Source organism: Panthera leo, chromosome E3, assembly GCF_018350215.1.
Source record: "Panthera leo isolate Ple1 chromosome E3, P.leo_Ple1_pat1.1, whole genome shotgun sequence".
NCBI classification, from domain to species: Eukaryota; Metazoa; Chordata; class Mammalia; order Carnivora; family Felidae; genus Panthera; species Panthera leo.
Genome location: NC_056694.1, coordinates 17,785,434 through 17,801,318, shown reverse-complemented (window position 1 = coordinate 17,801,318; position 15,885 = coordinate 17,785,434). Strand labels below are relative to the sequence as shown.

The 15,885-nt window shown below is 51.9% G+C and overlaps 1 protein-coding gene across 2 annotated transcripts in view; it reads left to right on the top strand.

The window, feature by feature from the left end:
- The window catches only part of ITGAL (integrin subunit alpha L), a 42,108-nt gene that overhangs the window by 19,424 nt on the left and 6,799 nt on the right, over window positions 1-15,885 (top strand). The window contains exons 12-25 of one of the 2 annotated variants that reach the window (XM_042921104.1): window positions 219-373; window positions 695-832; window positions 1,292-1,489; window positions 1,636-1,766; window positions 3,276-3,436; window positions 3,542-3,693; window positions 5,248-5,337; window positions 8,597-8,653; window positions 8,747-8,820; window positions 9,161-9,302; window positions 11,642-11,752; window positions 12,075-12,154; window positions 12,272-12,358; window positions 13,898-13,973. In XM_042921104.1, coding sequence (XP_042777038.1) covers window positions 219-373; window positions 695-832; window positions 1,292-1,489; window positions 1,636-1,766; window positions 3,276-3,436; window positions 3,542-3,693; window positions 5,248-5,337; window positions 8,597-8,653; window positions 8,747-8,820; window positions 9,161-9,302; window positions 11,642-11,752; window positions 12,075-12,154; window positions 12,272-12,358; window positions 13,898-13,973 — 1,652 coding nt within the window. The remainder of the gene's footprint in view (window positions 1-218; window positions 374-694; window positions 833-1,291; window positions 1,490-1,635; window positions 1,767-3,275; window positions 3,437-3,541; window positions 3,694-5,247; window positions 5,338-8,596; window positions 8,654-8,746; window positions 8,821-9,160; window positions 9,303-11,641; window positions 11,753-12,074; window positions 12,155-12,271; window positions 12,359-13,897; window positions 13,974-15,885) is intronic. The other variant, XM_042921105.1, reaches the window with a different exon arrangement.

Genomic DNA, 15,885 nt, shown 5'->3' with positions numbered 1-15,885 from the left:
TCCGACCAGGATGGCGGGATTTGTGCCACGAGAAGCATGTGGCTGCTCTTCTCAGGAGAAGGTTCTCTGGCTGTTTCAATGTAGCTTTGCTACTAACCCAGTTTTCCAGTCTCTGCCCTGTTTGCCTCTGGGTTTTACCTTTTTGCAGCAGCCATTGTGTTCCTAATTCCAAGCACCAGCCCCCTCCCATTCTCTCATTCTCTCCCCCCATCCCACAGGTTACACTGTGACCTGGCTGCCCTCCGACAAAACGCTCACATCGCTGCTGGCGGTTGGAGCCCCCAGATACCAGCATGTGGGGCGGGTGCTGCTGTTCCAGGAGCTGAAGGGCAGAGGACACTGGAGCCAGGTCCAGAAAATAGACGGGATCCAGGTGAGCATGGCCCTAGGGGATCAGGGACACGTGGGGCACTGGTCATGCTCCCTGCCGTCTGCTAGCAGGCCCTATGCCAAGCACTGTTAGGTTCGGTCCTCACAAAGCCCTCTGAGGTAAGCTTTGTCACCTCTACTTCCCAGTTGAAGAAACGGAACCTCAGAGAACCCACCTTGTCCTAATTCATACAGGTGCTAGGTGGGGGAGTCCAGGACTTCAACCTTCATTTGAGGGATTGGAGTAAGACAGACATGGTCCAGCTGAGGGGAGGCAGGTGTCCAGCTCGCAGGTGCTTCCTCGAATGTCTTCCTCTCCCTGCAGATTGGCTCTTATTTCGGTGGCGAGCTGTGTGGCGTTGACATGGACCAAGATGGGGAGACAGAGTTGCTGCTGATTGGAGCCCCCCTGTTCTATGGGGAGCAGAGGGGAGGCAGGGTGTTTGTCTACCAGAGAAAACAGGTGGGGACCAGGACCCTGACCTGAAGGGGTGGGAGAAACAGATCCCCCGGCCGATCCAGGTCCCAGCTATTCTGAAAGGCTTTCTCTGTCTGATCATGGTGAATCAGATCTTTAGAACAGCTGACAGATAATCGCTGATCCTTGGGTGGGTGGGCTGTGTGCAAGTGTCAAACCTTCTATTTACACGAGACCTCATTGGGTCCTCCAAGTCACCTTTTGAGTAGCTCTGAGCTTTCTTTCATAAACGGGAGCCTTGCTGGGTCACTTTCCAAAGCCCCAAGGTCACACAGACAGCAAGGGGTGGAGCTGGGCCCTGAACCCGGGTGAGTCTGCCAGCACCATACCGATTCTTTGAGGGACCGCGTCTGACCTTTCTTCAGCGTTCTTCCTGTTCACGGTGCCCCACGCTGTGAATGCTTGCAGAGTGACTGAGTGGCCTGTCACTTTGCTCCTTCCCAGCTGGGGTTCGAAGTGGTCTCAGAACTGCAGGGGGATCCTGGCTACCCTCTTGGGCGATTTGGAGCAGCGATCACGGCCCTGACCGACATCAATGGGGATGAGCTGGCGGACGTGGCTGTGGGGGCCCCTCTGGAGGGGCAGGGGGCTGTGTACATCTTCAACGGGCAGCGTGGTGGGCTGAGCCCCCAGCCAAGCCAGGTGAGAGGCGCCCTGCCCGCCAACCAAAACCTCTTCCCAGGCACCCAGAAGCCTCCAAGCCCAGACCCCACTCCCCAGCCCGACTCTTCCTCCCACTCCAGCCTGTCCTCTCCCTAGCTTAGCATGAATTTTTCTCTTGGTCTCAGCGGATAGAAGGGGCCCAGGTGTTCTCAGGAATTCGGTGGTTTGGACGCTCCATTCATGGGGTGAAAGACCTTGGAGGAGATGGCTTGACAGATGTGGCTGTGGGAGCCGAAGGGCAGGTGATCATACTCAGGTAAGACGGGACTGCTAATCATCCTTGGAGCAGTTACTACGTAGCAGGACTCTTTTGGTCTTCCCCCAACCCTGTCACATAGGGACCCTTCCTATACAGGCTTCATGTCTTACTCCAGTTTATTTATTTTTTTTTAATGTTTATTTATTTTTGAGAGAGAGACACACAGAGCACAAGCTAGGAGGGGCAGAGAGAGAGGGAGACACAGAATCCGAAGCAGGACCCAGGCTCCGAGCTGTCGGCACAGAGCCCGACGTGGGGCTCAAACTCACAAACCGTGAGATCACGACCTGAGCCGAAGTCAGACGCTTAGCCCACTGAGCCACCCAGGCGCCCCTGTCTTACTCCAGTTTAAACAGCTACAATTCAGTGACAGACTGGGATTTGAACCCAGGCCTGTCTGACATTAAAGATCCTGTGATGGCTTTAGAACCTGGTCACCTGGATTCAGGCTGAAGCTCTGCCATTTACTTCTTGGATGATCGCACCCCAGTCACTTAGCTTCTCAGGACCTCAGTTTCCTCATCTTTGAACTGGTGAAGACATTTCCTGTCTTGAGTTACTGGAGGCATCATGTAACATCATATAGTGAATAGACATTTACTGAGCACCTGCTGTGGAGGGCCGGGAGAGCGCAAGCGGGAGAGGGGCAGAGAGAGGGGGACAGAGATCCAAAGTGGGCTCTGTGCTGACAGGCTGACAGCAATGAGCCCGATGTGGGGCCCTAACCCACTAACCACAAGATCATGAGCTGAGCCGAGGTCGGACACTCAACCGACTGAGCCGCCTAGGCACCCTAGTACCTGCTGTGTCTTAATACTGAACCAGCCATTGGGTACAGACTGTGTAGGTGGGGAAATATATAATACAAGATTAAACACACAAGTAGGTGATTGCAAATTGTGGTAAGTGCCATGGGGGAAGTGAACAGCGTTCTGTGAGACAGAAGACTAGGGGAGACTTATTCTAGATCGGGTGGCCAAGAAAGGCTTCTCTGAGGAGGTGATATTTGAGCTGGGACTTGAAAGATGAGAAGGATCCAGCCTTGCAGAAATCTGGGATGAGAGCTTTCTAGGTAGAAAGCTCAGGATGTGCTGAAGCCATAAGGCAGGCAAACGTTTAACTTGGCGGGAATGTCAACCAAGGGAGAGGGTGGGAGGAAATAAGAGTGGAGAGGCAGCCAGTGTGGCATGGATAGGAACAAGTTTGGATTTTATTCTGAATATCATGTAGCATCAGTGAAGGGTTATAAGCGTGGAAGTAGCTGCCTATGTTTTCTCTTTCTGAAAGCTCATCCTTCCGTATGGAAAGCGGATCAGAAGGTTGCTAGAAGAAACCGGGAAGCCCTAGTGAATTATAATTATTATTACCATTTCAAGGAGACAGGGACGTTGAGGTCTGCTTTCACGAAGGAGAGTCCTCTGGACTCTGGTGGCTGGAGTCCCAGGTCTGACTGGGGACTGAAGTTGAGGCCGAGAGTGAGAGAGCTGGTGGTTGTCTGCCCTGCAGCTCCCGGCCTGTAGTAGATGTCCTCACTCTGATGTCCTTCTCCCCGGCTGAGATCCCAGTGCATGAAGTGGAATGCTCCTATTCAGCCAGTAACAAGAAGAAAGAAGGAGTTAACATCACAGTCTGTTTCCAGGTTAAGCCTATTACCCCCCAATTTCAAGGTCAGTGCCATTCTCCTGCTCCCCAGAGCAGCTGCCCACCCCAGATGCAGGCTTATGGCCCCAGGATCTGCCACCATCCAACTCCTGCCTTTTCACCCTGCCCAGGGCACCTGGTTGCCGCCCTCACTTACACTCTGCAGCTGGATGGCCATCGGACCAGAAGCCGGGGGCTGTTCCCAGGAGGTAGACGTGAACTCAGCAGGAACACAGAGGTCACCCAAGACGAGTCCTGCATCAAGTTCTGGTTCCACTTCCCGGTAAGGGAGCCATAGAGCTGCTGTGGGAAGTGAGGGGGCGGCAGAACTGACTGCAGTGACAGGAGACACTGGGTGCAAGGCACAGCTCGGTCACGTCCCATGGGGTCACAGGTCTCTTGGATCTCTCTATACTATCATTTCCTCTACAGTGTAATAGTGGTGATAATACCGTCGCATATTTTCTCTAGTCCTTAATCTATGTACATTGGTGTTTTCAACATAATTACCATTGTAAAATACTTCCCATTTTTTCCCCTTTTTCCACCCATCATATATCAATGCTGCTCCCCGGCTTTTCATGATTGTTTTAATAGCTGCAGAATATTCAGTCACGTGTGCATCCTTATTTCCCAGGTACATGGTCATTGCTAAATAAATCACAGAAAAAGGTTTTATCACAGAAAAAGGTTTTTTTTTTAATATCATTTGAACAACTGCCATAATACCCAAATTCTGTTTGCTTCTAACAGTCCTGTGTGAAGTAGGGATGGTGGTAAATTCTTCCAGTCTTTTAAATATTTCATAAGAGACTGAGTGTGGGATTGGTGTATAAGATTTTGAAATTTGTTTTCAATTTTTTTTAACGTTTATTTATTTTTGAGACAGAGAGAGACAGAGCATGAATGGGGGGGAGGGTCAGAGAGAGATGGAGACACAGAATCTGAAACAGGTTCCAGGCTCTGAGTGGTCAGCACAGAGCCTGACGCGGGGCCCGAACTCACAGACCGCGAGATCATGACCTGAGCCAAAGTCGGCCGCCTAACCGACTGAGCCACCCAGGCGCCCCATGTTTTCAATTTTTTGTTGTGGGAAGTTTCAAATCTATAAAAGCAGGAAAAAAATAGCTTAATGAACCCCCAAATACCCATCGCCCAGTGTCAACAATTCTGAGCTCACTTTCTCAGCTCGTTCATAGCTCCACTCAGTTCTCTTCTGCTTCCTTGCACCCCCACCCACCCAAAGATTTGGAAATTTTCAACACAAATCTTCCAAAGAAGAAGCAGTATGTTATGATGGGAAGACCTTAGGCTTGGGAATTGGACGGACTTGGGCTCACTTCCTAGTGCTAGTCCTTAGGAAACTTGGGTCATCTCTTTTGAACTCATTCTCCTCATCTCTAATGTGGGAATAATAATGCCTACATCTTCGGGTTGGTAGGAATTCAGGTGAAGATGATTTGAGTGCCTACAAAGTGCCACTGTGAGGGACCAGTAATAACATAAAAGGCCAATCCCCAGCTCTGTTCTTGAGGAACTAGGATATTCTAGTTATTCTAGAATATTCTTTTCTTGTGCAAACTTCGATAATGGCTGCCTAGAGCGGCCTGGCAGAGATTCAGGGGCTTTGGTCAGGACTCAGTGGGGAAAGTGGGGTGGTTGATTAGTGATGTCTGCCATGGGAATTGGGGCTGAGAGTGACACTCGTGCTGAGAAGTGACCCCAGACATTATAAACACCAGATACTAGAATCTCATCATTTGTAAAGTATGGGCAAGGTGAGCATTTAACTGGAAGGTTAAACTCACAACACAGGTGGTATTCTCATCACCCTCAGGTGTGCATTCAAGACCTCATCTCTCCCATCAACGTCTCCCTAAATTTCTCTCTCCGGGAAGAAGAAGGGACACCAAGGGACCAATGGCTGGTAAGAAGAGATCACCTAGGGGAATTGATAGGAAACTGGGGAGAGGAGAATTTCAGTTTAGCAAGACTGTATCATAGAGGAGTCTTTGGTTTTGAGTAATAGAAACCAAATACAGCTGACTTCAGCAGGAAGGGAACCTATGGGAGCTTGTATTTGGCCATTCAAGACTGGGAAGAAAGGGAGCCAGGGTGGAGGCGCCAGGGGCTCTTGAGGGGAAGGGATAATGGATGGACTCTTCAGGGCACGGCCCCTTCGGTGAATCTGCTCCAGGTCCCTGCCAAGCGTCAGCTTTACACCTCACCAGGCCCCTAGCGCTGCTCAAAGTGTACACTCGAGGGGGGACACGGCACCCTGCCTGGCCTTACTCGTGGGAAGACAGGGCGCCCTGATCCGCCTTCCCACCGAGCATATCCAGTTGAGAGCAGGTAGTTCCCTCAAAGCCAAATTGGGGTGTCGTCATGGTGTCAAAGAAGAGGAAAACAGTATCTACCCTCATCTGCCGGACCGCATACTCCCTACCCGGGGCCAAAGCCAGATCCCATCTCCTTAAATCCTTGACGCTCAGTGGTTTAGCTTCTGTCTGAAGGCAGCAGGGTCTGGTGGAAAGAGCCTGGGCCCCCCAGCCTGAGGATGTGGGTTGGTTTTTCCTGGCGTGAGCATATACGAGCAGGTTCCATCCCTCTCTGGGACTGTGTCCCCATCTGTAAAAGAAGTCCCGACCTTATGAGGCCTCTTCAGAGCTGGAGCGCGGTGGCTGCTAAGTGCACTCTTTCTCGTGGCTTTTGGCAGCATGCACCGAGCGCTCCCCCACGCGCGCTCACTCTCCTGAGATCTGATGAGGACGGTGACGTGCTCACCAAAATTAAAGCCCCCGCCCACCAGACGCTCATCATGCACTTAAGGGAAGTTGCTTGAGCACCTGCCTGTGCTAAGCCCTATTCGGGGCACTAGCTCCACTGGAGTAGACAAAACATGGTCCCTCCCCGGAAGGGGTTCGCAATCTGCTCTGGAGGCCAGACGAGTCAACAGACAGTTACAACATGCTGTGATAAGGCTGTGGTAAAGTTAGATACAGGGTGGCGGTACAATCTCACGCCACGTGTTTGGGGGATAAGGAAAGTCTTCCCACAAGACGGGATCCTTAACGTCCCCAGCTAGAGAAGGGGGGTGGGCATTCAGCAAGATGGCGTAGTGTGAGCACAGGCAGTAAAGATGCCTGAGCTTGTGGGTGTTGGGAGCACGGCTCACTAGAAAGGGTAGAAGAGCACACCCCTTCCCTTTAAGTCTACTTCCTGAGGGGCGCCTGGGTGGCTCAGTCGGTTAAGTGTCTGACTTCAACTCAGGTCATAACCTCGTGGTTCGTGGGTTCGAGCCCCACATCAGGCTCTGTGCGGACAGCTCGGAGCCTGGAGCCTATTTCAGATTCTTTGTCTCCCTCTCTCTCTCTGTTCCTCCCCCACTCATGCTCTCTCTCTCTCTCTCTCTCTCTCTCTCTCTTTCTCAAAAATAAATAAACAAAAAAAGACTAGTTCCTGGAAATCCACATGATGCTTTCATTTACATCTCATTGGTCAGAAATTGGTCATATGGCCACACCTAACTGCAAGGGAGACGGAGAAACAGAGTCTCCTGTCCAGGTGGCCATAGGACCAGATAAAAAGTGGAGGCTCTATTTGAAGGGCAGATAGTGAGGAAGGATGTCTGGAGACAGCCAGCAGTCTCTGCCGTTGACACTAATTTTTTTTAAGTTATTTATTTTGAGAGAGCAAGCGAGAGAACTCGAGCACAAGCAGAGAGAAGGAGAGACAGAATGCCGAGCAGATTTCACACCATCAGCCCAGAGTTGATGCGGGGCTTGAACTCAGGAACTATGAGATCATGACCCGAGCCGAGATCAAGAGCCTGACGCTTAACCAACTGCACCACCCAGTCGCCCCAATTTTTTTTTTTTTTAAGCCAAGCTGTGTAGAGTAGGAACTCAGGGTAAAAAAGAGACCTGAGCCCAGAGTTGACAAGTAAGGCTTCCTGGGGGGAGCGTCATTGTTTCTGGATCTTTCAGAATGAGTAGCCTTTTGGGTAGGTGGATTGAGGAGAGGCAAAGGGAACAGCATAAGGAAAGGTACAGTGGTACGTTCAAGGGAAATGCGGAGGTGGGCTTAGCTTCTGGTAGAAGGACAACTGAGCAAGACAGAGACCCAGAATGCCCATTTGGGGACTGGCTGCAGTCTAGTGGGTAGCAGGAATCTGTGTTGAGCGTGGGTGGGAGCAGTCAGCAGAGGCTGCCGGGACTCAGGAGTCTGGTGGTTATTTGGCGGGTGGCCTGCAAGTGGAGGCTGGAGTCTTTCTAAAGCATTCAGCTTATAACTCATAAACACTTCTATGACCCCATTACCCTCAGGATAAAGTCCCAACTTTCGATCGTGGCTTGCAAGGCCCAGGGGAACCTAGACCCTGCTTCCATCTCCTGCCCCCGACACACAGCACAGCGGCTCGTCCGAGCATCTTCTTGTCACGTGCACAGGCTCAACCTCCCGCCTTGTGCCTTTGTGTGGGGCCGTCCGTTCTTGCCCCTCTCCATTCTCTTCGTCTGGCTCTCTCCTGCCCATCCTTTAGATTTCAGTTGAGATCTGTTTCTTCAGGAAGCTTCCCCGATCCCCATGTCGGGGGTAGGATTCGCTTCTACATGCTCTGAATATACCTGTATCTGTCCCATCAAACACTTGAAGATGCCACGTCATTTCTCCCACCAGACTGGGGGCACAGCAGTGCAGTGTGTCTGTTTTGTCCTCTGGTGTATACCCGGTGCCCATAACAGGGCCTGGCCCAGAGCAGAAGCCCTGGAAATGTTGGGGAAAACTGGCCTTGATCTGAGAAGAGATGGAACTTTTTAGCAGGGAGATGGGGTTCGCAGAGGAGAAGCACAGTAAGAGCTAGTCATAGGCAGGCGAGCCCAGGGAAGGAGATGGGCTGGGAGGAGCTTTGGAGCTGCTGTGTCAAGGCCAAGATCTGTTCAGGAGAACGGACACCCTGAGCCTCGGCTTTCCTCGAGGAGCTGCTGCCCGAGGGCTGCACAGGGTGGCCTTGAGCCGAGTCAGAAGGGTGAGGTCCCCCTGGGGCAGGCGTTGGCTCCTAAGAGGGGCCAGCCAAGCCAACCCAGCTGAGCCCCAAGCCCTGAGCCCTGCTTCCAGCCCTCCTCCAAGAGTTCTGCTGCCTCAACTAACCTGCCTTGTCTCCCGGCCCTCCCACCACTCATGCTCAGCAGGGCCGAGACATTCAGCCCATCCTGAGACCCTTACCGCATGCAGAGACCAAGGAGGTAAGCAGGGACAAGGGGCAGCCGGAGAGGCCGGGGTCCCTCCCCACTGGGTCTGGGGCCTGAGCCTCCTAGTGTTTCTTCTTGGCCTTTCAGATCCCTTTTGAGAAGAACTGTGGGGAGGACAAGGAGTGTGAGGCGAACCTGAAGCTGTCCTTCTCCCCTGCAAGGTGAGGCTTCCAACCCCCCGGACCCTCCTGTTCCACCTGGTGTTTTCCTGAGGCAGCTCGTGTCTCAGAAAGGAGAGGGGGCTCTGAGTCAGAAGACCCCCATCTGTACTCACTAGATCTGTCCTCTGGGGCTTAGCCCCCTCTCTGAGAAATTCACGTGCCTTGTGCACTCCTGGCAGGATTAGACAAGGTCACACCACTTAAAGCCTGTGCACAAGAGCTGGTTTTTGTGTATTCGTTTTTTCTAGCCTAGAAGATCCCTGCGTTCTGAAAACCCCTGCCTGTGACCCTGCTTCCTTCACCTTGGCCCCTGTAACTTTTCTCTGGTCTTGCCCCCCAGATCCAGAGTCCTACGTCTGACGCCCTCTGCCAGCCTCTCCGTAGAGTTGATGCTGAGTAACTTGAGAGAAGATGCCTACTGGGTCCAGCTCAACCTGAGCTTCCCCCAGGGACTCTCCTTCCGCAAAGTAGAGATACTCGAGGTGAGCGCCCACACTGGTCCCTGCAGCTTCTGCTCCCCTCAAGGAGCCTCGGGCGGGCAGACAAGACAGCCTAAAGAGAGGCCAAAGCTGGCCTGCAGAAAGTTTAGGGACACATCCAACTTTTCAGCCTGATGACCACCCTCCAGCTGTGTGCCTGTGACACAAGGTTCACCCTCTGTGGGCCTCAGATTACACCATCAGTGAGGCTGGGGACACCCGCAGGGTTAGTGAGGGGGTCACATGGAATGGAGACTGTGACACAGGCTCGTGGATCTGGTGACCAAGAAGGTGTGCATAGATACAGTAAACTCAAAGTCCCTCCCTCCTAAAGGTGACCAAAGTGTTTTTGCAGGATGGCCTGGATCGTTTTATTTTTATTTTATTTTATTTTATTTTATTTTATTTTATTTTATTTTAATGTTTATGTATTTATTTTAAGAGAGAGAATACAGCGGGGGAGTGGCAGAGAGAGGGAGAGAGGGAATCCCAAGCAGGTTCCACACTGTCAGCACAGAGCCTGACGCGGGGCTCGATCTTATGAACCGTGATGTCATGACCTCAGCTGCAACCAAGAGTCAGGAACTTAACCGACTGAGCCACCCAGGCACCTCTTGGCCTGTATTTAAAAGTTGTTTTAGGGGCATCTGGGTGGCTCAGTGGTTAAGCACCTGACTCTTGGTTTTGGCTCAGGGCATGACCTCACAGGTTCGTGAGTTCAAACCCCGTGACGCACTCTGTGCTGGCAGCTTGGAGCCTGCTTGGGATTCTCTCTCTCCCGTTTTCTCTGCCCCTCCCCCACTCGCACTGTCTCTGTCTGTCTCAAAATAAATAAATAAACTTAAAATTTTTTTTAACTTGTTCTAAGCACAATTTTATTTTTTAAATTATTATCATAGAAATAATACATGATCACCACAGAAGGTTGGAAACCGCACAGCAGTTTAGAGAAAATAATCACCTATTCTCCTATAACTCAGCACTTACGACTTTTAATATTTCGATGTTTATTCTTCTGTGTATCTATACACGTACATACAAATTACATTGTATATTTATTCACTCTATATTTGTTTTAACTAATTGGCATTTTGTTTTCCATATGGTTATTTTTCCTCCATGTTTAAAAAAAATTACTGTGGTAAAATATATGTAATAGAAAATGTACCATCTTAAGCCTTTCTAAGCATACGAGTCAGTGGCATTAGGTACATTCACAATGTTGTGCAACCATCATCTATTTGCAGAACTTTTTTATCATCTCAAACAGAAGCTGTAGACCTGTTAAGCAATAATTCCCCCTTCCCACTCCCTGTCCCTGGTAACCTTTAATCTACTTTCCATTTCTATGAATTTGCCTGTTCTCATTTTTCACGGAAGTGGAATCATATGGTGTTGTCCTTTTGTGTCTGTCTTTTTCGCTTAGCATAGTGCTTGTGAGTTTCATCCATGTGAAAACATGGGTGAATTTCCTTTCTTTTTAAGACTGAACAATATTCCATTGTATGGATAGACCATATTTTGTTTATCCGGTCATCTGTTGGACATTTGAATTATTCTTTATACAGACACATTAAATGCTTCCGGAAGGGTCATCTAGTAGAGTGATTAAGAACTTGAGATCTGGAGTCAGACAGACCTGTGTTCAGATTTCTTCTAGATTTCTGCCCTGTGGTGGGACTTGGGGAAGTCACTGAACTTCCCCAAGTCTCTATTTCCCTGTCTAATTCCATTTCCTATCTGAGGCTGAAATCTGTCCTCACAGATGATGAAGATGACTGGTTTTATACTGCTTAGCCCAGGAGCAAGCTCATTTTTAAAAAGGTTGCCGACGGGGCACCTGGGGGGCTCAGTTGGTTAAGTGTCTGACTCTCGATTTCCGCTCGGGTCGTGATCCCACGGTTCGTGAGTTGGAGCCCCGTGTCGGACTCTGTGCTGCCAATGTGGAGATTCTCTCTGCCTCTCTCTCTGCCCCTTCCTCGCTCTCTCTCTCTCTCTCTCTCAAAATAAATAAACATTTAAAAAATAAATAAAAATGGTTGCTGACTGTGTGGATGTAGTAGCGTTTTAACAATCTCACTGTATCCTCTCCTGTGATTGTGCAACACACGGAACCATTCCTATCTCTTTGAACTATTTGATCACTTCTAGTTTTTCATGATTATAAATACTGGTGCAGTGAACATCTTTGAACTAAACTTTGGCCCCACCTCTCTGAGAATGTGCCCTGGTAGGGACACCGCTGGGGTCCCTACCAGGGACCGTGGCCCCAGAGTGTTGGTGGCCCACTAAGGGTTGGTGGCCTGGCCCACTCAGTTTGTTCTTTCTTTTCTCACATGCAGCCCCACAGCCAGATACCTGTGAGCTGCGAGGAGCTTCCTCAAGAATCCAAGCTTCTGACCAGGACCCTCTCTTGCAACGTGAGCTCTCCGATCTTTAAAGCGGGCACCTTGGTGAGTGCTTCAGGCCCCCAAGAACCAAGCCACCAAGGGGCTGTGAGCTCATGTGGGGAGGGAAGGGTGCAGGTGATGGTAAAGACGGACTCACCCCAGGTCCGACCCCAACGGGAACAACAGCCTGGACTTTGGAATCAGACAAACCTGGGGTTGGGTTACGAATGACCTTACACACGTGACTTAACCGTTTGGAACTTTGTATCCTCATCTGTGCAATGGGGATAAAGCACCATTTTCAGGGGTAACAGTGGTCTCTATTATTACAGCAGTTGGGCGTGGGGGCCGTGAGGTGCTTCATTCCCCTCTCCTCCCCTGCCAGGTTGCCATCCAGGTGATGTTCCACAAGCTGCTGAACAGCTCCTGGGGGGACTTTGTCGAGCTGCACGCCAGTGTGAACTGGTGAGCAGGCCCCCGCCGGACCCCCGCCAGCGTACCTGCCCCGCTCGCTCTCAGACTGCCGCCTGGCCCTGGCCAAGCCCTTTTCCTAACACTGCCCTCTGCCTCGCCCCAACACAGTGACAATGAGGACTCAGACCTCTTGGAGGACAACTCTGCCACCACCAGCATCCCAGTCCTGTACCCCATCAACATCCTCACCAAGGAGTAAGTCCTGAGCAGCCGGCCAGCGCTGTCCTCCCCGCCTCAGCCTCCCAGGGCCTCCCTCAAAGCCCCCTCCTTCTCTAGGGCCCCCCCCCCCGCCAGGAGTAATTAGAACTGATTCCAGCCACAACCCTGATGGTTTTCAACACCCACAAGAGTGGAGGCCCTTTAAGAGTTCTGAGTCAGATCAGCGGTTTACTGATGGGAGAAAAGGCACAGCGAGTGCTGACCTTATGTCACATGCTGTGCCGGCTGCACTGTGCAGCTGGGGCTCCCTCCACCGCCCCCCCAAGCTTTCAACACTTTCAACGTGTCATGAGGCAGCCACGCCTCTCTCCACTTTACTGATGAACAAACAGGATCATCAGAGAAGGGAGGAGCTCATCCAGAGGCGTACAGCTAGGAAGCACTGATGAACCCTCTGAACTTGGGTCGGTCCAACTCCAAAACCCTGTGCTGGATGCCCTCCCATCCTGGGGGGTCAGACATGCTGGAAGAGATTAGGACAAGGTGTTCACAGTGGCTCTTGCCCACAGAGAACTCCTAGTCCGGTAGGAGAGGCCAAGCTCATACGCACACAGAATCAGTGAGTCTCAGGAGGTTATATATAACAGGAGTGACCCATGGGGATCACTAGTTGGATTTTCTCATTTACGGAAAAGAGGACGAAGCCAGAAAAGCAGAGGAACTTTTTCAGGTTGGCTCAGTGAGAAGGACAGGGACAGTGACCGAGCCAACGTCTCTGGTGCTTTGAACATAAATGCCAAACACAATGATATTGTCTGAAGTGTCGTGTGAAATTAGAGCCAGGAAAGATGATGTGGGTTGAGGAGAGATGGAAGGGTTCATGGAGGAGGTAGGGGCTTGAACTGGAGTCTGGAGAATGAGGGCATCAGATAAGGGCCAAGGAGGAGGAAGGATGGTCCAGCAGGAAGAAGAGCCCAGGCAAAGGAAGCAGCAAGCAGTGGGGTGGATTTGAGGAGTAGGGAGTGTGCAGGCTCAGGGGACGGCAGGTATGCGTGGGGCCTGGTGAGCAGGCAGGCTGGGAAGTGGGCAGGCCTGGACATGGGAGGCTTTGGACCCGACCCTCGTGGGCAGCAGGGAGCCAGTGGCAGATTCTGAGTAGGTGGGTGGCAGGATCAGACAGTGACGTAAGAAGGTCCCTGGAAGGATGGGGTGGAGAGGAAGCCAGAGGCTGTGCTGTTATGCAGGAGATGAAGAACCCAGAGGACAGTGGAGACCCTCAAGGGGGGCGGGGAACCCCACGGAGCAGGGAGAATGCAGCTCCAAAGGCACATCCACCTGGGTTCCGGCCCCGTCCGCTGCCGCAGGACGTGGGGCAACAGACTGACCCCTCCCACCAGCCTTACCTTCCCAAGGGAAACAGCAGAACGCTGGAAGGGTCACGGGGGGTCATGCCTATGAGAGCGCTATCCCAGGGCCTGGCAGCGCAGAGGCTTCCCCTGGCCCGGGGCCCCTGCTCTTCTGGAAACGGGGCTGTCGACATCTCCACTTTCTACTTCTGCTCTTCTCTCTCCACAGCCAGGAAAACTCCACACTGTATGTCAACTTCACCCCCAAGGGTCCCAAGATCCGCCATGCCAAACACATCTACGAGGTAGGAGCCCCGTGTGAAAAGGCCCTTCTGGGCCACACATTTGTCAGCCCCGTCCTGGGGACCGAGGCTGCAGAGACCAGCGGGACACGGCCCCATCCTCAGCAAACCCAGCGCCCTCCACCTCATCCCGTGATCCTTCCGGTAGAGCCTCACACGCTTCCGGTAGCGACACACTCAGCAGCTCCTTTCCGCCACCACCCGGACGGATGGTCTGTGGGATCACAGCGCTTGGGAGAAGCGCTCTGAGAGAGAACCTAGTTTTTCATTCCCCCGTTTAATGAGCCACTGTTCTAGTTTAGATACTTTGCTAGGTGCTGGGGCAGCCATAAGTAAATCAGAGCCCCTGACCGCTCACCCAACCCAAGTTCTGGGCCTGGTGCTTTATATGTGCGACCCCCCTGTGATCTAGCACCAACCCGTGAGGTAGAGGCGTTGCCACTCGCATTTTACAGATGAGAAATCCACAGCACAGAGAGGTCCAGTAACTTGCCAGGTTACACAGCTCATAAGGAGGAAAGGTCAGATTCAAGCACATGTTTGAACACCCAAATCCACGTGTTTAACCTCTAAGTTAACGATGTGTCACTTCTCACGCCATATGCTTGGGGCCGTGATAACATCTTTGTTGTGGTAACAAAGAAGAGGGAGGCCAGCCGCTGAGTCTAAAGCTCAAGGACTCTAAGGAGGAGTAGGCATTGACCAAGCCAAGAGCATTCTTGTTTTTCTGGGGAGGAAACTGAGGCCCCAAAGAGAAACTGTCTCACCCAAGGCCGCACTGGTATCAGGGCAGGCTGGAGCAGGAACCCAGCAGGAAAGGGACCCCAGGCAGGTAGCCCCCTTAGAACAGAGGCTGCAGTCATGTCACCTGGATATGACAATGGAGGAGAGTGGCCCTCAGGGAGGTCAGATGCCCATTTGCATTGAGAATGGCCAGTTGAGTTGGTTTCTAGTGCTGCTCAGCGGGATGGCTCTGGGTTCCCTACGGAGGTTGGCAGACCAGTCCTTTTACCACCAGAATAGTGGGAAAGACTTGGACAGGCTTGGATCCAAACCCCAACTCTACCACTCGAGCTCTGTGTGACCTTGGGCCAAGGGCTTGACTACCCATGCCTCTGTTCCCCGCCGTGACAAATGGCGTTTGGAACGAGAACTTCCAGGTGTCGTGAGGCTTAAGTGGGTTGCTTACTCCTCATGGAGTGCTTGGCGTGATGCCCAGGAAGTGGAGGTTGTTAATAGCTGAGGCAGGTGTTGGGCTGTGGCCTTGACATTCCCAAGCTACTGTGGAAGCCTGCTTCCATTCTTGTGCCATTCCTCAGGGAGCCATCTCAAACCCTTTGAGCTCCCCTCACACATACACACACCCCATTCATCTCTCTGTCGGGGCTAGATGCCTCTGTCCATCTCACCACCATCAGCGTCTTAAACTCTGCATTTGGCTCCCTGCCGCCTGACCCACCACGCAGCCCCTCTTGGCACTCTTGCCAAAGCCCCTAACGATCTCTGTTTTAACTACAACCCAACATGGCCTGGGACTTTGGTGATCACTCCCTCTTTTTTTCTTACTGTTTGTTTATTTTTGAGAGAGAAGGAGAGAGTGCGGGAGAGGGGCGGAGAGAGAGAGAATCCCAGGCAGACTGCACTGACAGCAGAGAGCCCGATGTGGGCTCAAACTCACAAACTATGAGATCGTGACCTGAGCCAAAGTCAGAGGCTTAATCGTCTGAACCACCCAGGCACCCCGGGGATCATTCTCTCTTGCCTGAAGCTGTCCCATTAGGCCCTTTTTGCCACCAGGAGGTCAGCTCAGGTTTATAGTAAACTGGACAGGCATGGTAATCCAGTGAGAGCTTGACAGCTGGGCCACGGGGTCTTCTTCCTCATGGTCTCCCTCTCCCCTGGCAGTATGTGGTCT